The sequence below is a fragment of the Perna viridis genome, chromosome 3, assembly GCF_037379345.1.
Source record: "Perna viridis isolate PV_CMFRI_1.1 ecotype Kerala chromosome 3, ASM3737934v1, whole genome shotgun sequence".
Taxonomy (NCBI): domain Eukaryota; kingdom Metazoa; phylum Mollusca; class Bivalvia; order Mytilida; family Mytilidae; genus Perna; species Perna viridis.
In genome coordinates, this window is record NC_142447.1 from 21937280 (window position 1) to 21962092 (window position 24813).

The 24813-nt window shown below is 31.1% G+C and overlaps 1 protein-coding gene across 4 annotated transcripts in view; it reads left to right on the plus strand.

Annotated features, from left to right (window-relative positions):
- Positions 1-24813, plus strand: part of LOC148621438 (semaphorin-2A-like) — a 77360-nt gene that overhangs the window by 18618 nt on the left and 33929 nt on the right. The window contains exons 3-5 of one of the 4 annotated variants that reach the window (XM_088575822.1): positions 3819-3889; positions 19306-19450; positions 22529-22692. In XM_088575822.1, coding sequence (XP_088431948.1) covers positions 22569-22692 — 124 coding nt within the window. In that variant the 5' untranslated portion in view covers positions 3819-3889; positions 19306-19450; positions 22529-22568. Of the gene's footprint in view, positions 1-3818; positions 3890-6095; positions 6417-8283; positions 8442-19305; positions 19451-21933; positions 21975-22528; positions 22693-24813 lie in introns of those variants that run through there. The other 3 variants (XM_088575821.1, XM_088575823.1, XM_088575824.1) reach the window with 3 other exon arrangements.

Genomic DNA, 24813 nt, shown 5'->3' on the forward strand with positions numbered 1-24813 from the left:
CATATATCTCCATGTTTTAACCTTTTGTATTTCATATTTTTATGACTATCAAATAAATAAGAAGGTAATTTAAGAAGAATTAAATGTTATATCTGAAATCTGACAGATAATGGTTTGTTGTATTTTACATACATACCCAATCCATAACCATTTTCTGATTTTTAATTCCTGAGAAATTAAGGTGGCATTTATTTTCAAGTAAAAGCTCTTCTTTTGATGTCTTATTTGGTCAGAAGATGTCTAGCACTGCAGGCACTATGTTACAAAACATCAAGCTTGGTTGTGATTGCTGACGTAACTTTCCAGGATTCAGCACCATTGAGGAGGACTCCATGTACATTCCTTATTTTTGTATTGTTGCTGATTCTTGATGACCTCTATATGCTTCACAGGACATGCAGCATACACTCATGTGGCTTTAGAAATTCTAGCTTGTACATCAACCTTTGTGTTTTTGGTTAACTTATGATAAATTATTTTGAATTATTATTACCCAAAATCTGCTTTTATTTTCCACATTGATCAGATGTCGTTTTGGCTCAAATTATGTTAAGGTATCTAAAGTATTGACTGATAGGTGTCAAACATTTTAGAGATTATCACCTTTCCTTTCATTCATTAATAAAATAATTATGGTAAGACTTGGCTCTTGCCACCCTTTGATTCTCCTGAAAAGAAGGGTGAAGAAAGAATTTGTTCTTTTGTTCAGATAATCTTATTCTTTGAATGTGAAAGGTGTTACAATAGACGTGTCATATGATTTGCAATTTGTTCCTCATGTATATTTTTGGTATTGAGGTTTTGTATGGAGTATTGTATCTTAGGATTGATTGATTATTAAATACCACTTGTCCATTTTGAAAATGATAAATCAGGGGAGATTACCAACTAATTGGAATGCAACTATCAATCATTTATGCAAAGTACAATTTTTTGCTTGGTAAAATTTTGTTACAATGAAATATAGATGCAGTATGAATGCAAATTGTGTAAATTATTGTTAACACTTAATACAAGATGTGGAAGGAGTGACTAATTTTTTTTTATTTGAACCTCAATTCCATGCAAATATCATCTGTCATTTAGTTAAGAACAAAAAAACTTTATTTCCAAAATTTTTAATTGGTTGTTTTTTGCATGAGAAGTGCAAGAATATTAACAAGGAAACTGCTTTGAAACATAAAGTATTTTTATAATAGAGTATTTTTTCAGGGATGGAAGTTGCAAAGACTTCGAAATATTTGCCTAAAGCCTTAATTGTGCACTCTATTTTTATGCTTTATGTATTATCTATTGTTGTAAATGGCTATGTTATTTAAATTTCAAGCACATGTAAAAACTTGTTAAGTAAAAAAAAACAAAACATAAACTATTCCCTCCCCTTGCAAAACTTATCTCCTTCCTGGTATAAATAACACTGAAATTAATTAAAATTCTTACTCTTTTCCAATGAAGCCTTTTGACATAGGTTCAAGCAGAAGTGGTTTGGTCTCACATAATCATTAGACTTTTCCTCTGAAACAATAACTTAGTCATCTCAAGAACAGTGTCCTATCTTGGCAGGTTATATACTATAGGCTTCATCAAAATGGACTTCTTGATTTGGCTTCACTAATGTGTAAGATAGGATTTTTAAAATGTGTTAAGTAGGGACTTTCACGGGAACTTATTAATAATCTTTAAAATATTATTCTGAGAATTTGTGTTTTACATCATATAAGAGGAAGTGTTTTTCAAATGACAAAAGCTGTGTCAGTGTGTGTTTAATAGTCTAGTCTTTGAATCCAGTCCTATGATTTCAACCCATGTTTTATACTTTGCTTGCCATCCAGTATCCTGTGCTTGACATTTCATACCCATGTAAATCATTGGATAATATGCTCTTAATTGTCATATTATTTTTCAAATTGGCCTCTCATTTTAAAGAATCTGAGTACTTATATGGTTCTAATTTCAACCAGACAGCTTACAGTGTCAAAACAGTTTCTCTGTTTCAATTTATAGCCACAAATTCAAAGCTTTCTATTTCATTGATATCTAAATCAGCTCTTGAACCACCATGACATTTCAATGATTATACCTCTTAATGCCATAATATGTAAAAACCTTTTTGTCACATTTCATCACTGACAAGTTGCTTATTATATCCTTTTTAAAAAACGTAATTGTGACCTTGTCAGATTATTGTCTGTTTATAACCATACTTAAAAATTAAAATTCTCAAATCATTTTCAGATTTTTTTTCCTTTTCTTTTCATAATATTTATCTTCTGTATGTATTTTACACCTGTTTAATGACTGAATGACAGTGTTATTTTGTAAAGTAATTCTTTACCTTTCAAACATGGTTGTTTTAGGTTTGCATTTGTTAAAATGAAGATTATACATTTTGATTAAAAGAGGGAAGTTGGCTTTATTAGAGAAAAAGGGATAAATGGAATCAAGGCAAAGACAATTTTGTAGTCTGGATCACTCAAAATATTTGGCTTGAAATGTCTTCATGATGAGAATGTTTTGCATTTCAAAATGATCAAGTAGAGCATGAATGGAAATGATTTGTTACTTATGTTCTATTGCTAGGATAGAACATAACAGAAATGCATGTATTGCCTGCATTCACACTGATATAGACTCTGGTAAGGGAATATGGATAACCAGAATCTAATTCCAAGAGACAGATCTGACAAATGTTTCTTAGAAAATCAATGTTCATTAATGAAACACAATCTAGATTTCATCAGATTGCCTGCAAGAAATAATAGGAAAATGGCTTTCTCTGTCTGAACACTGCGAAAGATGTTTTTCTTTTGTATCTAGGACTGTAATTTAAGACCATATTAGCCGTCCCTGTCTGTATCAGTCATAAAGTTCATTATTATGGCTGCCTTTGATGAAGATAGAGATGGTTGGTCATAAACAGCCATATCCATATACCTTTGACATGCTAGCGGACTCCATGTTTGTCCATGTCTGTGCATACCAAATTAGCCTGTCAATAAACCCTTGACCTTAATTGAACAGGGTCGTGTGGTTACAAACCTGTGAAATTAATTACATGACACCAATTGAATTTAGATGGATATTTGAGATAAATAACTGTCTCATTAAAATGACCATGGCTGTCTACTAAAATAGCCTTTTTCGGTCTGAAATACACTAGAGACCTTACTTGTGTAGTTAGTATGTCCTGAGGCCAGTATACTACAACATAGTTGTGTAACCATTGGTGATATGGAGAATTAATTAAATTTGAATTATAGCTGATGTTGATCTTTGACATTTTTAAGTCATTTTGACTGTAACAAGATGACCAGTTTCAAGGATTAGGAGTTAAAGCCTTTTTAATAGGTGACAACAAACATTTGTTTACTTACTTTCAATGGTATAGTGTACTTACCATTGTAATCTGTGCATGTATCTTTGTGATGTTCTAGTTGCTAGCTCAGTTTTTGAATTCAGTGTGTTGTCTTTTATTTGCTTTGCAGTATTGTTGGTACAGTACTACTAAGTTTTCTTGACATTGTCATCACCTTGAACTGAATACCAGTAATATTTGGTGGTTTCTCCTCTTTCCTTAACATAGTCAATATCTTGAATAACATTTGTTGATTTGGTCTCTGTTTTCGTGACATTGTCATCAATTGCAACATTTTACCCTTTCTGTATGTATCAGTATAATTGTTGACCTCTCAAAAAGTCAGTTTTGATCATAAAATATAACTATGTAGGAAACAAGAAGAAAACAGTGACATTACTTATGATTCAATGTATTTTTCTCAAATCAGAATATATTACAATTCAATTTATTTTTATTTCAGATAAACAGAAGGCCTGAGTGTATAGAGTTATATCCCAGGAAACTTCCATCAGTAGTGCAGTGGTAAACAAGGTAACTTTTCACATGTCAAGCATAACCTTTATCACCCTTCTGATTAGGTATAATGAATAAATATCATTTAATCATTTTGCACTGTACCATTTTATTACAAAATATTTAACTTTTTGCCAGAAGTCAACATTTGGGAATTATTCAATCTTCACAGAATATCATTCTTTTAAAACTAATCCATGATTTTTTTATGTTATTTTAAACATCTGTTATTGTTTATATTTTTTGAATATTTTGAATGCATTTTGCATACATAGTCAACCTAAGTATAGGTAGTCAGATCATAAATAGCAACAACAGATTTAAAACACTTTGATTCAACAAAATTTCCTTGTACAGCTAATTATTGATACCCACAAATTTAAGTACAGTATTGGTACTTTGGCAGTTTTATGAAATGATAATTTTAGGAGGCCAACAATGGGCAGTCACTCATTTTTCATCAAGCTATGAATGATGGGGACACATGGTAATGATATCCATCTGTCCATCTGTCTATCCACAACCTTTGTTTTTCTATAATATTTATGCAATTTTTTTCACTTAAGATTTTCAGGTGGTGACACACTAACAGTACCTCCTGGTATTTGGAAGTTCTGAAAAGTCAAATTTAACATATATGTATAGGTTTTACTGTAGAATTATTGTGTCATTTATTGCACTGAGAAACATTTGAAATCCAGGGATGACTATTGATTTTAAAATCAATTACTGGTATTGTATATGACTTCTATATAAATATGTTGCACAATGTGTGTCTATATTCATTGTTAGTTTGACAGTCAATAAGGATAGTTTGTTCAAATATTGATATATTGAATATTTTATCCCTTGTATGGTATTTAATGTTCTACTGTGGTATTTGTGTCCAGAGAAGGAAAATTGTTTATATTTCCAATTATATCAAATGGGTTCTTGTTTAAATTTATGTAGTGTCTTGACAGAGGGATATACAAGAATTGTGTCATTTTATTTTTAAAATCTCAGGAAACAGGATTTCTTTTATCATTTTTTAGGGAGAAAATTTTAAATTGTATGAGTTATTGCCCTTATGTATTAGTTATGTAATCAGTGCATGCATATGAAACCACTTTAATAGCCTTTTTTAAGAGCAGTTGAACAAATCTAGAACAACAGAAAAAGAAAAAAAGATTATGACAAGAATGATTGGAAATACAGATTTCCTTGCCTGATGAAAACAAAGGAACTTAGAACAGAGTCATCGTCTGTCGTGGTCGTCCGTTAACAATTTTTCAAAAATCTTCTCCTCTGAAACTACTGAGAGGAATTATAGTCTTCTTGGGTCAAAATTATTAGTAAACTTCTTGTTGAATTTATTGCCATTGAAAGACAAAATTTAACCAGGTGAGCAATTCAGGCTCCTGGGAGCCTCTTGTTTTTTCAATTTTCCTTTGGGATTCCTTTCCCTTGGGATAACCATAAAGAAAAATATTATCATGAAGAAAAGAGGAATTAAGAAACAATTTAATTTTCAACTTTTCTTTTCATTTATTATTGACAGCCACCTGATTTATCAGCTGATACACATCTGTAAATGTAAAAATCATTAAATCAATGTTGAACTAGTTGTGAGGAGGTTATTACATAACTTTATGTTTTTATGGTTTGTTTAATTGTTATTTTAAGATCAGGATCTTCACATTCTGTAACCAACAGTTAATGGCAGAATACGTCAGAGAGAATTATCTTCACATGCTAATTTTGATTTATTTTCATTTTGCTGTATCAATTCACTTGTAAGATTTAAAAGGAATTATTAAAATTTAAATGTCATCTATCAAGAGGTTTTTTTTACTTTTACTAATAGATATGTTTATTTTTGCTTTTTATAGATTTAAAGAAATCGTTATTATTTATAAGCCCCCACCCCCTGAAGCTCTGCAGAGATAGCGTTTTAGAGCATCATTTATGCCTCTCCTGGATGAATTTTATCTCAAAAAAAAAAAAAAAATTCGCAAAATTAAGTGCAGGCAAAAGCTTTTTTGCCTAATGGCAGCCTGTTTAATACTTTTAAGATTTAAGTAATCTACATAATCTATGTGTTAAGCTAGTACTTTCATTTAAATTCAAACATATTCACACCTCCAGATAAACTGACATGTCAAACATTTCCTAAGATCCTCCCCCTTTGGTGTATGATAATCCAGATCTCACTGTAACACACTCCTATAATTACTTCCCCTTTTATCAATCATTACAATATTACTCCAGGCTAGACACAGTGTGTGATGTGTGTGTGTAGAGAATGATGTAAAGCCACAAGTATATTGTAAACAAACAGAAATTTACCGCTTGTCATTTCAGGTCACATTGTCGATTTTTCCTGGCTCCAGCTTTAAAGTGATTTTTGTGTAGGCTACATACACCATTTTTAGTGTATTGATTATTCTTCTCAGTTGGATTGTTTTCTTATTTGTACAATTTACACTTTATCTGTGACAGATTTTAGAAAAAGATACTCTTCATTTTATGTGGATTTTATTTATCTATAATTTTTTATTTAGAGGTGAGTAAAACAAATTTGTTTAGAAATAATCCCTGAAACATTGGGTTAGAATATCAGCATCACTAGGTTTTACTGTATAAATTGCAGATACACCATGTATATGAATCTATGAGAGTCAATTTAGAACATGTTGGTCTTATGTACAATATTATGTACAATTGTACATTTAAAAAAAGCTTGTTCCATGATAACTATTTACTTGCTTGCTTAAAATATAAGTTAATTGGTTCATGATTAATTATAATGTGTTTTTAAATACATACTTCCTGTTGAATTGTTTTAAGCTTGTTTTTATTTTCATGTAAAGAGCAGCTTTATTTATGTTTCTATTAATTGTCTTGGCAAACTCTTGTAAAATAGAAATACAATTGATGTAATGGTTAGTTAGACCTATGTTGTGTGGTTTTCTTCTTTTGTGTTAGAAATCACATTTTCATGATGTGTCAGAAACTAGAGAAAATTACGAAGAAAAGTACCACAATTTGTTTCTCAATCTAAAGAACTAAGATACAGCGGCTTAACTACAACTGGACTTTTTTGTGTGAAGTGTATCTGTGTGTTAGAAAATATCTTTTCATGATGGAGAAAAATACCAGCAATAACAGAACATTAGGTCCTGCTGTCCATAATTTGTTTCTCTAAATGCTTTGAAAAATCCATAGGTCTTAGATTATGACTAACCCAGTTTTTATTTTTTTCTCTTTTTCTCTTTCGCCGTGAAGCTTATATTTGTATATAATGGTTAGATGATTTTAAGGAATACTTTATTTTGAAATTTTTAAGCTATATGCATACAGCTGTCATTTTATATAAAAAATATAACATCTGTTTTTAAAACAGGACATTTTGTTTAGGATATCTGTAATGAAGTGCTCAATAGATAAAAAAAATTGATTATTGTTGTTTTTAATATCTTTGTGCACTATTTCCTTTCTTCCTTGTGTCTGTCAGATTTTGTCTGCTCACAAAAAATAGAAATCTGACAATCTTCCTATTGGACATCTGTTTTTCATGTCATCCATTAGAATTTATTTCTCTTGAGCTTTTTTCTGTTGCTCCTGCTGGTCAAAATACAAAGTTTGCCCTAGGCTATCAGTGTTGTGTAAATTAGCAGATTAAATATAATGAGTTTTTCACATGCTGGGAGCCTTAATTCTGTTGAGGCACCTTTTATATGGATGTCTAATATCTATTAATCTTTGTGATTAGGATATTTGTAACAAGTTTTAATCATTATTGATACTTTTCAAATGAGAGGGGATTTGTATAATTTTAAAATATTTCCTAATGGGTTCCTTTTTAATGAGATTTTTGGGATTGATTTTCTGATTAAAAGATCAGAGTCCTCTGATCAAAGATTCTCCTAAGTAATTGTCAAATCTGTTAGGTTTTTAGCTGGTTTTAGTTTTAAGTGTAGATTCATATAAGAATCATGCAAATAAAGAAAGCTAATAGTTGAAAATTTACAAGAAAATTAGACTTGTCAACATCTGCATGATTCTTAAATAAACCTTTACTTTATACATGTATTTCTAAGGCTTATCTCAGCCAAACTATTTCAAGGTATTTCCAATCATAATCTGACCATTCTCAAACTTACGTAAAGTATATCCAGGATATGTACAAGTCTTAATGAGGATTATGTCAAATAATACACCATTTACCTTAAATCAGGCGCAGCCAAACCCTGCAATGTAAACTACATGTACATATCCTGATCTGAAACATTTCTACCCTTAATCTTCTATTGATCCACCTTGCACTTGGTAGCTTATGTTTTAGTTTATAACCGGAAATTTACCGGATAGTATATTTGATTTGATTATAAACATGATTTTGTGTTGATAAAGACCTGCATGTGTTACAGAGAAGTTTGTTTAGTGCCAAAATTTATCTCTGATTATTCTATTACGTCATAAGCATGAACAATAATTACATCTTGTCTAATTAATATATTGGTCAGTCACATTTACATGATATCTCTGGATTAATATTGTTAATGGATGTACCTCATTTGTAAACAAAGTAAGTCGAAGTTAGCTTCTCTCTATGTAAAACATGTTTTATATGATAAACATAATGCCAGTGTTCTTTGGTGTTTTATGTAATTAATCAAGAAATAGATAGATGTATCAATGTTATGTTGATTATTTAGCAATAGTTACAATGTAAATACTGTATAATTTATATACAAATTGCATTTATTTGTTTTTGCCATTTTTCAGTCATGTGCATGGGCTTACTATTAACATCACATTTTAAAATGTCAAAGCTGTAAGTTGTGTCAACACAGTTAGTTTTACCATGGCAATGATAAACATATAGTCCTACAGAATTACACATGTACATGAATCATATTCTTTGCAGCACATTCAACAAATTGTAGTTAGCTTCTATGGGCCACTGGTATACTTATGTAGCATGCATATGTGTACATTTAATGCACTGTTGGTGCAACATTTACTACATTCAACATACTTTAATTCTATGGGTTACTTGTATACATGTATAGCATTCATACATGTACATGCAAAACACTGTGGGCATAGTATTTGATCCATTTTACAAATTGTAATTCTGTGGGCCACTTGTATACTAATTCACCATTCACATGCATTTCTTGCATGATTTTAACACAGATACAAAATTATAGGACTGCAGGCCATATGTTACACACAGAGACAAAAACATGTATGTAAACTATTTGCTTATCCCAGCAAATCTCAATTATTTATGCAATATGTGACATGAATATGCAAGTACCCTGCACCATATGAATCTTAGGTAAAAAAAAATTCTCTTTGGGTAAACAATGTGTATTATGATGTTATTTCTGGTATTTTCAGAGCTGGAATGGCATACATGTAGCTTCTTTTGTTTGATAAATGGTTTGATAAGAGGCTAGTATTATATACATGTAGCATAACTTGTTTTATCTCTGATGTGATAATTGCTTTATTAGTGTGTACATGTAGGTAATGTAGCAGCTGATTCAGAAGATTGATGTTTACAAAGGGACACATAAATGTTCTCAAATGTGTTGTGTATGAGGTTATTTGGCATTTTATTTTATTTTTGTAATTTACATAAGGTAGTCCTGTCTGGCTAGGTTTCCTCGGGCACCCCCTCCCCCTTAAAATCCACCTCCTATTTGATCAAATTATCGCTGGTGTTTTTGGTTGAATGAAAGTGTATTTCATTTATTTACTGTGACATTAACTTTATTCATGGGTACCAATTTTCATGGTTTATGGAAAAATTACTTGAATTCTTGGATTTGACAACTCTACCATACAAATGAAGGGGAAATTTCCTTTTCCTTTGGAACCAAATTTCATGGTTTACCAGCCCCCACAAACAATTATACTTTCACGGTAACTTCTAATTTGTTAAGATATGAAGCTTAATTTAAGTTATACATGTGTAGTTTCTTTTAGAACTTGAATGGTTTCATAAACCTCTTAAAAATAATTTTTGGGCAGTTTTCATCTTTTTATTTTTTCAATGTAGAAGTTAAATCTATCTGGTACATGTATCTATTGGTCACTGGAGTAAAATCTAAAAGGTAAATTGAACTTCTCGTCATACATTTCTATTAATTCTTAATGATAATTTCTTAGATTGAAGTCAATTCTCAGAACTTGTTTGGTCAGGAAGTCATATTAGGATGAAATTAAATTTGTATCAAGGAAATAGACAGTTTGATTTTTTGCAACATGAAGTGAATAAATACATAGAAAAACTGTTGAATCATTTTCTAAAATTTTAAGCATGCTATGTACCTTTACAATGCAAGTTGTCATGTTTGTGAAAAAAAACAAGTTAATTTTTAAAATACACTGACAGATCTAGGGGATCTTGGAGTTTGACCCCCTTTTTGTTTGAAAAAAATAATTGCCTGGAAATAATCTTTTTTATTGGACCTGCACTTCCCAAAATTTGACCCAGCAAAAGTGGTTTGAATGGTATGTAAAACTATGCCACAATTTTGTATATGCCTTAATATCTTGAAATTAAGAAACAAAAACTGAAATTGGCTGTACCACTCCTTTGATAAGTGCTACACCTATTTTGATACAGATATCTTTTAATTTTCAGTAAGTACACCTGCAATTAAATACACATTAAATACACATGAATTACATGTTAGTAAGGTACAATATAATTACAGTAAAATCTGTCTAAAAAGTTTATACTGAATAATACCCAAGACTCATATATCACCCCAAGGGCCACTGGCCCTCCAAGTATGTTCTGTGAAGGGGTGTGATATAGGTCTAGGGTGTGATATACGTCAAGGATTGATACAGCATGTGATACAGATTTTAACATGTCATGTTCACTATATCATATATTTTAACCATACTCCAAGTATATTCTGTGAAGTGGTGCGACAATGCATGTACAAAAAAAGTTACATTTTAATCTAAATACATGATTATATTATATATTTGGATTAAAATATATCCTTTTTTGTATATGCACTGTTAGTGTTTGTTTAATCCTATATCGTTTACCCTATATGGCATACCCTATATCACACCTCTAGACCTATATCAAGTACCTTATATCACACCTCTAGACCTATATCACATACCCTATATCACACCTCTAGACCTATATTGCATACCCTTTATCACACCTCTAGACCTATATTGCATACCCTTTATTACATCTCTAGACCTCTATTGCATACCCTATATCACACCCCTAGACCTATATTGCATACCCTTTATTACACCTCTAGGCCTATATTGCATACCCTACATCACACCCCTAGACCTATATCACATACCCTATATCACACCTCTAGACCTATATCACATACCCTATATCACACCTCTGGACCTATATTGCATACCCTTTATTACACCTCTAGACCTATATTGCATACCCTATATCACACCTCAAGACCTATATCACACCCCTAAACTTATATTGCATACCTAATATGGCAGCTCTACACAGAATGCACTTGAATTATAGTTAAAATATTTGATATAATGAACATGACATGCTTAAATATGTATCACATGCAGTATCAACCCTCGACCTATATGACCCTGTGGTTGGTGGCCCTTGGGATGATATAGGAATCTTATGTTGATATGGCTTCTGATACAGATTTTGGCATGTAATATTCAGTATGTAGTGCACTATATGTACAATTGACCTGTGTATTAAGACCACCTGTCTTATATGACTATAATTATGCCCTTAGTGTTATGTTCATTATGCAAGTTATATATATTCTGTAAACCTTTTAATTTTCGTGGTTGTTAATTTTCGCTGATTCTGTCAAATGAACACATTTGATGGTATCCGTTTTTGCAGTTTCAAAAAATTATTTGTGTTTTATACTGTTAAAAAATCCATATCTCAGGTACTATTTTTCACAGCTTTCTGTTCACTGCGAAGCTAACAGAAATTAGTACACAGTGAAAATTAATACCTATACAGTACTGAGTGGTTACATGATTCATGATTTTATGGGAAAGTACATGAAATCCTGTCAGACAATTTGTCCTATCTGCCAATAAGTGACAATTTAAAAATGAGGTGGGATTATTCAAATTTGTTATTGCACAATATGACATTTTAAAAAGAAATTAAACATATCTCTAGACCATATAATCATTTGAAATTTCCCCAAAATTTGTTTCAAGAAATTGATTAAAATTGAAACTTAATGGGTTAAAATGGCACTTATTGGGAGGTTTATTGAATACCGGGTTTGTAGGTGAATTGATTGAGGTGGAGTTGGGCAGAAATTAGGAATGACTATTGAACAATAGGTTTAAATCTAAAGTTATGTTACCTATGAGAAGAACTAAAATAGTTTGTGTTCTTGTACTTGTAAATGAAAAAGCAGATTTTTTACTTTGATCAGCATGATGCAACATTGAGAATACCTTGGTAGTGTTCCAAGATAACTGCTTTCAAAATCCATGTATACTTAATGTACATGGTACAGTTGATCAATGTATTTCATTAAAAATTACTTATGTATAGAAAAACATTTGACTTTTGTAACATGAAAACCACATGGAAAAATCATGTTACATGATGTAGACACTTACATGCTTTAGGTTTTTGATTTTGTCATTAAACAAGATGAAGTTACATAAATGCACTTCCTGTATTTTTGACATACACGTACATGTATGTTTAGAACTTTAATTTACTCTCTTGTGGCTTAAATTAAGTATTGTCCATTCATAAATTGCAAGTCCTTACATCAAAAAAGAATGAGATCATTTGATAAGTGCAGTTGGAAATCCTCAAGTTTCTCAAGTGCTCTGTGCCCACTTTGAAGATGACAGTCACAAAATGACTGGGGTTAATTTCTGGTCACCGTCAGTTCAATATGACCATTCATCATATGTTGAAATACCAGTAATGGAGTGTATTTTTTTAGTACTTTGAGATTGTATTTGTATATGATTAAGAAACTTGTACATTGTACTATTTCTTTACAAAGTTGATAGATTCTGCAAATAAGTTGTATATGTTTTTTTTTTTTGTTTTTTTTTTGCAGAATTTCATTTTTAGTGGTTTATTTTGGTCAAACTATAAAATTGAATAGTATGCTGTATTTTACATGGTGGTTATTATTCTGACCATTGTATGTTGCAGTAGTTACTGGGTACCATGCATTGCTTAATGCTTGTTTTGGTCTAGAATTCAAATTGTAGTAAAAAGTAATGAAGGGAACCAAGATTCAACAGTAATCAAAAAAATATGTTCCATAGATAAAGTCAAGCTAGAGAAAATAGGCACACACAACAAAGAACAGAATAAATCAAAATAATATGTACAAATAAACAAACATTAATGGACTTCACTAAAAACTGGTAGCATGGACCAGATGCACCGGTAGGGTAGGCATCCTACAGAAATTGAATACATGACATATTGCATTTTTGCATGGAGAAACATTTGTATTTCTTTTAGTTATTGATTGTCTTACTTAACTATATTGAAGACTTATTAATCAGATTGAGGGGGAAGTGTAGATGTTTTTCAAAGTTTGATAGATGTTGATAGTCTATCAGATCAATTTAACCATAAATTTGTATTTTTTTATAAAGCAGAGTGAATTTTAATGTGTTCACTATTATTTATGGATGGGTAGATAATATTGATGGCATTTATCTGAAATTACAGTCAGTTGAATTACATAATTGTATCTTATCCATTTTTATCAGTTTTTGTGGAATGTATTATTTATTTTTTGTGTTGTTGATGACGTTACAAACTAAGGTTCAAAAACTGTAATGAATGGGTACTCTTTACTCCTTAGATAGTGAAAAAAAGACTAGTCTGTTAAAGTTATAGTGGGAGCACATACATGTTCTTGATCTTTCCTATGTATTTAGTGCTAAGTTGTAGTATGTCTGTTTCTTGTTCTGACTGCCTTATTTAAATAAGGGGGAGGGGGCAAAGACCAGCTGTGTTGGTGCTATGTCTGTTTTTATTTCTACAGAGTAAAAATGTAATTGGTGAATTAATTGATTGATAATAATTTAACTCATGAGGCAGATATTTCATGCATTTCTTTAAGAACAATAGACCAATCGAACAGACCCTTTGAGCACGCTATCATGAGACCACTGAGGATGTTGGGAAAGAATAGAAAATTTGACCTTGATTTAGCATATAAAAGAATCTGTATTATGATATCAAATTCTACATTTGACACTGATTGACTTAGAAATTTAAGTAAATTTTATTCAGGAAACAAAAATATAATAAAAAGGTCATTTGAATAAAATATTCAGGACATAAATATATTTAAACAAATTCTATGTCAATGTAAAAGTTGTTACATCTGAAGTGGAATTAACCCTCCTTAAGGCCTTAAATGATGTAACATAATAAAATGAATAGATTAGCATGATAATGATCAGTTTACTTTCCTTTTGAAGTTAAAACTACCCTTAATCTATAGCACACTTCATCGATTACATAAAGTTACGCCATGTCCCCTAGCCTTAGTCAGTACAGACATATCTACCTGAAGAAAGGTGTTGTCCTGTGTAGATTTCTGACACCTTGATGGATTACTCGTTTCTTCACACCTGTTTAATGATTCAGGTGATATTTACCTTAATTACTAATGTGTTATTACATATCAGTTTTCTGGCCTTTCTCTGATTCAGCTCCAATCCTGTTTTGACCAATGATCTTTAAAGGTGCAATTTTTTTTTGCCACTCCCAAAATGCTTTTTAACCCGTTCATGAATTATAGTATTCAGCTCTTTGGTGATTACAATCTAACATAATAAAATTACAATCTTTTGTCATAAGTGATTTGTTATCTAATTGTTAACTTCTTTATTTTGGAATTTTAATTGGAGAAGTTATTGTTGTGCAGCGCATGTTTCTTTTAGAAGAATTGGTATATGTATGAAAATTATTCATTTGTCATTGTAATAAAATACATACATGTACCGGTATTAAGTATGATTGTGCTAATGTTATAACTGTCCCACTATTAAACCTGTAATATAACTAGGAATTATTTTGACAAAGTACAAATAATCACTTATTCTTGTTTTTGACATCCATTAACTTTCATTTGTGGTTTTATATTTTTCTGCATGAAATGATACAGAAGGTAGGAGAACCTAACATGTGACTAGGTTTTATTGCACAAAATCTGCCACAGTAAGAAATTGTCAAGTTGTAAAAAAATGTCTGAAATTTCACAGTGATGACAGCCTAGGTCAAAGTTCGGAAGTAAATCATTGTGTATTGAACAGATGTTTATAAAATTGGAGGAAAAAATGTAAACAAAGGTAGACTTTACATAGATTTTCCTGATATACAGGGGAATGTGGGTCAATTGTGATGAAGAATGGTTCAAAACATGACTTTAGATTGGTACATTGTTGGCTATTCATATATATTTGTAGGTAAGACAAGTCTATATCAATGAAAAGAATTTTCATTGTTAGTTTTTTTGTTAATTGTCAAGTTACATGTATATAGGCTCATTGAAGTATATCGTTTTAAGTTTTGTATTTTTTCTTATGAAATTTTCAACCTTTAAAGAAATATTTTTGAAATGTAATGAATTGACTTTAAACAAAAAAACTATATTCTTTTAAAATCTGTAATATAATGCACACACCTATTCCAGTAATAATCCTTGTAAGCAGTCCAAAACAAAATGGATGTCCATCTTAGTTGACATGTTTGTCTAAGTATATATCAGCATTTCCATATCCATAAAACTTGCATTATTAAATTGTCATCAGTGTCCATATTTTTGTATTAGAAGTATCTAAACTGCACACTAGATGCACAAACATGTGCATATTTTTCACTGGAGTTTCATGAGAGTGGGCTTAAGTGGTGATTACTAAGTTATATTGAAAATAAATTGTAGAGGGCAAACCCATTCAATATCTATGCTATAAAAACTAAAATTTATTCAATAAGATATGCTATTTATGTTCTTGATAGATCTTGAGTATTAAATTGATATAAAAGGATGGAATTTCATATTTTCTTATTAAGGTAATATAAAAATGGTGTGATAGCTATAACCTTAGATAGCAATGTTACCTTTAAATACAGTACAATCTTGTCAATGACACAATGGTCCTTTAAGGTACCCAGTTATTTGGACCAAATGTTTTTACGTACGACAAAAAAGTCATTTATAAGTTCATAATCTTGTCAGTGTAAATTTCACTGTAATGGGAAAAGAAGAAAACTATATTATACCTGCTTCTGATATTTTTGAGTACAATGAAACCTCTTTAAACCAAACCCTGAATAAATCAGAAACCTTTTATAAAATAAACATCATCTGAACTATCATATTCACTTTCACCAAAGCCTTTCAAGCTTCTATTTGAAACATAATGAAATCAGTCCAAGTTACTCTGATGCTTACACGAGATTAATGTAAAATTCTGAATACAAATGTTCAAGTGAATTGTAAGAGTTGTGTCCCTTACCCGAGGTCTATCTCCTTAATATACGCTTGAAAAGAACAAATCTTTTGAGTCTGAGATGAGTTCAGTTTAGAGATGTTTTACTGTATAATACAATTTTCTGAGAACTTCAGTTACATCAACATTTTAGCTGAAGAAATTTTAGAATACTTGAAATTACATGTATAGTATAATTTTATGATTTTTTTTCAAGAGGACTCTTCAGTGGATAAAGTTCTAGCATACTAAAATAGAATTGTATGTACCAGCACATTTATCTGAAATGGCAGTGAAACCTACCTAAACTGAACTTCGTTGGGACTGACAGAATTGTTCAGTTTAGGTAGGTGTTTCGTTTACACAGGTTGGAAATATATTGAATTTGATATGAAGGGACTTCAGAAGAAGTCTAGTTTTGACAAGACTTAAGAAGAAATCTGGTTTTGACAGGTCACAAGTTCATTCGGGGTTCATTATAGACAGGTTTCACTGTATTTATAAAAAGACAATTTATGATATTAGTTTTATGATGTGAAATACATTTTTTCTGTGTATAATCTGAATGTATAGGATATAAATCAATCAGGTTTTTCCCATGTAAAAGGATCATGTCCAAGGATCATTATCATTTGTTCCTGTTAAGCAAATAAATCAGAAAAGGATGTGATGTTGTAGATTTATTATTGGCAAAGGTCATGTTCATGTTAAAAAATGGGTACTGATAAAACCATTGTACCTAATTAGTTTGCTAGACAGAGGACCCTAGAAATCAGCTTGTTAGTTGTAGGATATCTTGTAAACTTTGGTATCTAAATCTCTATCAACTTAAGGTCAATTAATCTCCTTGAAGTTTCTCAGCAAGGGAAGACCTGGTTTGTCCTGAAATGTGCAACAACAACAACACTGCAACAGATTGACATTGATAAAGCTAACTCTTTTCTAGACCACCCACATCATAAAACAGTTCCTGGTACTAGTCAAAGCTGAAGTATGATTGCTAACTAGAGAGAAACTGCTGATATTGCACCTTGCAACTTAAACTAATATTTAAATGGCCAAAAGTGCATTGCTGTATTGGCTTACACAGGCAACATATAGATGACTTTCACTTTGGTTTACAGTTTTATACTAGACGAAGAGAGGATATTAAATTTGAAGGCTACAAGAACAGTTATGAACTCCAAAACTTTTTTTTTTTTTTGCTCAATTGTTGAAAATTCTGTGAAAATCACAGACAAGATGTTGCCTGTGGAAGGTGATAAAGCAATAGGCAATTTAAGTATTCATTTCCATTACCATTTCAAAATTCTAAATTGACCTCAAACTTTTCCATAATGGAAGTGAATACTAAAGTTGCCTATTACTTTATCACCTTACCATGGCAACATATTGTCTGATTTTCATAGGATTTTCAACCGAATTGAACAAAAAAAAATGTTTTGGAGTTCAAATGAAATTCTTGTGAAGTGTCATTACGTAAATCCAGTGGTTGTCATTTTTTTTTTTTTTTATGTTCATTGTTATTCCTTTTGCTTCTTTTCTGTAAATTAGGTCGATTTTCTTCTTTTAAGAATAGTTTCACTTCATTTGTTTTGGGGCCTTTTACAGCTCTTTTTATGGTATGGGTTTTGCCCATTATCAAATACTGTATGGTAACCTGTAGAAGTTTAATTGTTTATTACTTGGTATTCGGTGGATGACTGTCTCTTTGGCAATCATACCACATCTCCTATTTCTATATGATATTCTAATGTGAATATCACACGAATCTCAATTTACATAGATTTTACAATAGCCACGTACTAGTAGTTTTAAAAAAAAACCAAATTCCTTAAAGTCTCTTGTTCCTGACTTTTCTCAAATATTAGCTATGAGGTTTTTATGACACTAAAATTTATCAATTTGTGATATCTGGTGATAGATATACTGTTATAGGCTGGCATAAATTTTATAGTTTATGAAGAGAGTGTTTATCATTTATGAAGAGTCTTTGAGATTGTACTTTGAAATTTGAGACCATGTAATTACACCACAACTCTTTTTTATATACTTGCTTGTTTATGTAAAATCTTTCCATGTTTTGGGCCTTTTTTTTCAAAATGATTTAGATTTCATCTTCTACTTGATTAAAGCTTTGTTTTTTTTTGTGGTGATAATTGTCATGTTGACCTTGTAAAGTTTTTGAAGGTCATTAATATCAAATGATATATTGGGTTGTTTTTAGAGAGAAAAAAGAAATATGAATTATGTAAATTAGGATGAAAATATATTGTTTTACTATGTCAGTTTTAACCCTTATAGTAGAGTACATTTACATAAGGTGTTTACTATCTATGACTCTGCTGTATTTTTTTTAATCAGTATTGAACATTTTTTTTATTTCAAATATTAGATTTTTGTGTATATGTGCTGATAAGTTGGTAAATAACCAAACACGTTTTTGACCTCGCTGGTTTTAGAGTGATAAACTGTTGACAGATATACTTTACATTATTATAAGTTATAAATGCTACACAAGGTATATGGTACTTGCAAAACCCCTTGCATATTAAATTTTGTGTCTGGAGTACATTAATCAATTATTGTACTCTGCATTGTAAATCCAGTTAAGACAGAAGCCTGGAAATTTTAAAGGGATTTTGATAAAAAAAAATTTAAATGTACTTGTGTGTTTTACATTCCAATCAAACATTGAAGTGTGTGTTTTATTATCTCCCTTTTTTTTCAGAAGGATATAAGGTTAATTCAGTATTGTTGTTTGCTAGATTTATTTGAACTTTGGTGAATTCATTTTGAGCCATACAAGAAAAATCTGAAATAGAAGGTTGAGGCAAGAAACTTGTTTTGCTCAGTTTGCAAAAACTTCTTGTTCACATTAATAGTTTGTAAAAAAAACATACAAATAAACATGTACAAGTATCTATAACTTATTTTTTTTACAGGAAAAGGAAGTCATTGAGGCCATCCATTATCATAATAAGGATATTACCAAAATAACATTATAACGAGTGGTGAAAGTATGTGATCAGTACATTGAAGTGGTGTACAAGGAAGGATTGAGTTCAGTATACTTGATAATTGTAAATAGTAAGTAAAGTATTCCTTTAATTTATTGATGAGTATAAAAATAACAATTCTCAAATGATCTTTCCATGTTTGAGATCTGGATGCACGACCCACTTCACCCTGCAGTAGATACAAGTATCATTGAAGAATTAATACTGTTTCCTTCCACAGACTCTTTGTATTAGACACTAGATTTACTGTGTCTGTTTCTCCTCATAATTTCAGGCTACTCACCAAGGTATGCTGTATACAGAATGGTAACAAAAGCTCATGAGACTAGCAAATTAAAGCAAATGAAGAGGGGGTAGATAGCAAAAAAAAACTCAAGCATGTCTTAATGGATATAGATTGGTACTATCATATATACAGTTCATTTGTTGAAGGAAGGAGCATAAATACATACATGTATTTTATAATTAGTTTGTTGATATTTACTTTTTACTATAACCAGGATGTTATATAACTACAAAACAAAATTTTCAGAAGCCAAATATTTAGAAAGAGTCAGCCCTTTGCATACTGAGTGAATATTGATTTGAAAAGTTTGATTTAAATAATCTATTCAAGATATGGGTTGGTTTTTTTGCAATACATTGTATAACGAGAATGGAAATGGTGAATATATCAAAGAGATAACAACCCCACTGGGATGAAAAATGTCAACTCAAGACCCATGGGTCTTCACTGAATGAAGAGCTGGCTGCAGATGGCCCCAAAACATTATTATACACAGGTATAGTGAAATAGTGGCCCCTACATACTCCAGCATAAGAAAAGTAAACTGAAAGTGAAAACGGAACAATACATACAGAGGCCAGAAATTCCTGACTTTGGACAGGCACAAAAAGTGGGGCATTTTTTGCAATATATTGTGTATGCCTAACCAAAATATAAAATGCATTTTTCGCACAGTATTATATTCAATAAAATGGCTAATGAATTCAGATTGCATGTGTATCGGTGGTTATTGCCATGCCCTTCTCCTCCATACAGAGTGTTTTTAACATCTGGTTTATTAATGACAATACCAAAAGTTAAATCATTGATATTGTCATTTTATGCCAATTTTAGTGAGTCGTTAAATTGGTCTGCATTAAAAGCGCTGAATTTAATTTTTTATGACCGCAATTTTCATAAAATTTTAATATGTAAGTAAATAAACTTTAAAATGTTCAATGATCTTCATTCCAATGACAGTTATATTGTTGATCTATGAATGAAATAGTAAGTTTAATTCAGTTCTTCTGTTGGGATGTAAATTATTCAATATTAGTCTCAGTTTCTTCAGCAGTGAAGAAAAATTTTGACAAAGTGACAAAGAAATGATTTATGACAAAGATATGAGAATAACCACACACAGTCCACAATTGACTGTACCCCCAAAGCTCCCATAAATGGGTCATCATATTTCAAAAATATGGAAAGATTATTAGATTTTCGCATGTAATGATGAAATAAAGGATGTTAACTTGAAGCATAACTCTCATTAGGAAACCTGAGTCAGAGGTTATCAAACGCACCCTAAAGCATTCATCAAACGGACCATGTCACTTTATGATCTTCAGGTGAGAAATTACATCATTTAAAACAGGTAATAATCACTTTAAAGTCATTATTGTCTGATACTTATCACCTTACAGTGATTTACTTGAATTTATGACAAGAGGTTCTCAATAAATTTTTAAAATTTGCCATTTATTATGTGTTTTTATGTGGAGTTTAATATTTGAGTTCCTTATATTTAGCTTAACTGATAGTTTAATAGTCAGGGGTAGGAATCTGTCTAATTTAATTAAGGTCAAAAGGCTAAAATAAAAATGAGTTTATGTTGAGAACTGGTTATATTATGCTGGTATTACTCAGAAAACATGGAGTATGAGACCACTTTCCTTAAAAACAATTTAAGTATGTCTAAGCAAAAAACTCTTTCCTGACTTTAATATTTCTATGATTCAGACCTAGCTTCATCACAATATCTTATCTTAGAGAGGTAATCAACTACCAGTAGTCTTCAAAATTAGCCATCACACTAGGCCAATTATGTCAATCTTTTGCGTGTCAAAAGTACTCAAGTTTTGGTAGTGTTGGCCAAATATGATTGCAGTTTTTTATTTGTTGATATTATTTTTTTTTGTGCTGCTTCACAACAAGTAGTTTGGTTCATGGGATTGATTTCACATTAGAATAATTCATCAGCCATCCATCTTGTTCAAAGAAAACATTTACTTTGTAGATGGAAATTTGAATTTACTGTTTGACAGACCTGTGATAATAAGAAAGAAACTTTTGAAAAGAAAAATTCTTCCAAATTGTAGAAAATATTTCTTTAAGGTTTACAAGTATAAAATTATGATGTAAACTAGGTAAATGTAGCACTTGAAATTCTAGGTTTGGGTGTGCATTTGACTCTTGTCAGATAAAGTTCAAGTGTCCTTGTATAGATAAGAGAGAGCATCGTGGAAGTATGTACTAGTATCAGTTAATGTTCCTGTAGAATAGATGACACAATTTCAGATAACATTGTTTTCACCATTCATGACTAAAAGTAATGGAAACTGCCTGTCGGAATTAAGAATCATGTTACCACTCTTCAACGGGACAAAACACACTTGAAGCCTTGTTAATCAGCTGTACCAATCTTACTACCAATGTGTAGTAGATGATTTAATTTCATCATGAAATGATTATCTATTGTTATAGAGGAACTGGGTACTTTTAGTCTGACACATTGTCTGTGGTATTGGATCAGTGGTCTCCTGGAAGCATTTGTTCCATATGGCAAATGAATTATAGTTTCTAACTACAAAATCTTAAATTGCTTAGATAGAGAGCGAAGGAGGTTTGAATTTCATGGTTGTTCCTTGTTCAAAGAACCATTAGTGCTATAGGTTTTATTTGTTGGTTTGATGGTTTACTTTGAAAGGTGTTAGTGGTATATCATTTCTGGAAATTCAAAGAACAATCCTTTAAAACTTAAATTTTTCCTACTGTTTACACATATTTAAATGCTACAACAAAACATTTTTGATTAATTTTAAAATTTTAATTTTGACCAGTATAGTTCTAATTGATAAATATAGTTGTTTTTGCTTATTTCAGGAAGACTATTTATGGAATTGGATAGGTAGACAGACCAACAATGATGATAAAGATTTTAAAAGAATCATCTATCAGATTGTTTACTCTACTTCTTGTTACCATAGAGATTGCTTTGACCTATGACCTCAGGGATAGCTATGCTTGTGCGTCATTCCACAGAGATGGTAAGTAGCTTAGGATTACCATTTTCTATGTCCTTAAGAGAACCAGACGTTGATTTCACAAAAAGTCATAAGTGTAAGATTGATCGTAAGTAATGACGTCACAATCTAAAATAGCATTTTGACGTCATAGTTTACAATCAATTTCACAATTCCGACTTTTTGTGAAATTGACGCCAGGTCCAGAGAATCTCGGAGGATATTCTCACTGTACATGTCACCATTTCAGTTGACCATTTTGAAATGAGAATAGCTTTTTGATCCAATTTGATTAATATTGAGATTGAAAAAAATGATGGACAAAGTTTGTACCGTCTGTACCAAATGCAGTTGTGTAGACCTTTTTAATGCCCACCTCTTCCAATTGTCATGTTTTGATAATTACCCTGGTAGTCATTTTGCATGGTAATGGGGCAACGTCTTCAGCATTTTGTACCAAACTGCAACTGTATCCATTATTTGAGTTCTTAACCAGCAAAAAACAGGTGTCATAAAGAACAGCTGAAATGATGTTGAACTAATAATATAAGAAATTTTGATAGAAATCTGTAAAGAAGCCAAGATTACGATTTTTACTGAAGTTTGTAATATCTGATGCCATTAATTAAATGCATGCTGTGAAAAATGCATTATCAAGAGAGGCTGCAATTATGTTTCTTGTAAAGCTTGTGTATCCTTGTGACTTCTTAAAATTGTTTGATTACATGCTAGATAGTTGTACTTGACCGTTTTTTAAAGGAGACCATGACTTATATGCAGGTAGTAGGACAATATGACATGATTGGTAGATAGTCCTGTCAAATGATTTTTGCCAGGATATGTTAAGTATTAGATGGTGTCATTGAAATAGCTTTATTTTCAATAAATGGAAACCAACCTTTTCAAAGGAACAAATTATTTTTATAAATTGTTCTTTTTCTTCTGAGTTGTGTAAACCCCGGTCTGTCCACACTTTTTATGATAACTTATGGTGTATCGTCCACTTTAGCCCTGCTGTTTATTTAAGGAAGTGGAGTGAGCAAAAATTGTTGTAACTGCTATATGTATATATGTTTTTGAATACATAATAAGTGTTCTAGGATTCCACTTTCTGGTGTCCCAGGGCAAGTACAATTTTGTTGTGAGGAAGTTGTATTTTATGCTCCACTTTCCCTATGGCAAGTAGAAAACTTGAAATTTTAAAAGGATTTGTTAAGTTGAAAAAGCAACTTTGAAGTGAGGGAAAGTTCATCTTCATTTTGAGATTCCCGTGAAAACCTTTACTTAATAAAAAATATCCAAGAATAATATTTTGTTGTCAGTATGAGAAAGGGAAAAATTATTGTGAACAATTTCCAAATTCAAAGTACTCAAGAAAGCATCAATACTTCCTTTCCTTTGTGCTGTTGTTAAGTTTCTACTTAAAACAGTTAAGTGAAGAGATGATGATCTCTCAGAAATCTAGAACAAGTAACTAGGTTCACCTATCTTGTAAGATTGATAAATCGTTTTCTGCCTTAAAAATACCTCAGGTACAGGAACCATGGTTTATTGACAAGGTTTCTAAGAATGACAAAAAGTGCCCTCAGTGCTTTTGGCAGAAACATCTGTAATTTGGGGAAATAATTCGGTTTGCAATCTGCATCATGTTAAAACTTCATGTTTCTTTGATCTTAGTATTTCCCATTGACAATTGCATAATCAGAGTTCCACTAGAACAAATATCTTACATTTCTCAGCAACGAATCTCTCAAAGCTTAATACAATCTATGGTATCTTGGCTTACTTGCCCGACTTTGCCCGCTGTTGGTGACAGCTATAGTGACTGGTTGGAGGCTAATATTTATATTGAAAAAATGTAATAATAGAAAGTGTTTTTATAATTTACCTTTGATATAAGGATTATACATGTTGTTTGTATAGATTACCAGGGGCTGATCAAAGACATGCCCTCATTTTACAGACATTTATTATTCTAACACTACATTTCAGTCATGCTTATAATATTCTTAACATTTTCTCATGGCAAGATTATTAACTTTTTTGCATTAGTCAACATATCTTGATCTAAGTTTCAGAAAAGCTAAACTGTAAAGCTTTTTTTACGAATGCCAATCATGAGCTAAGTCTTTGAATCCATTACAA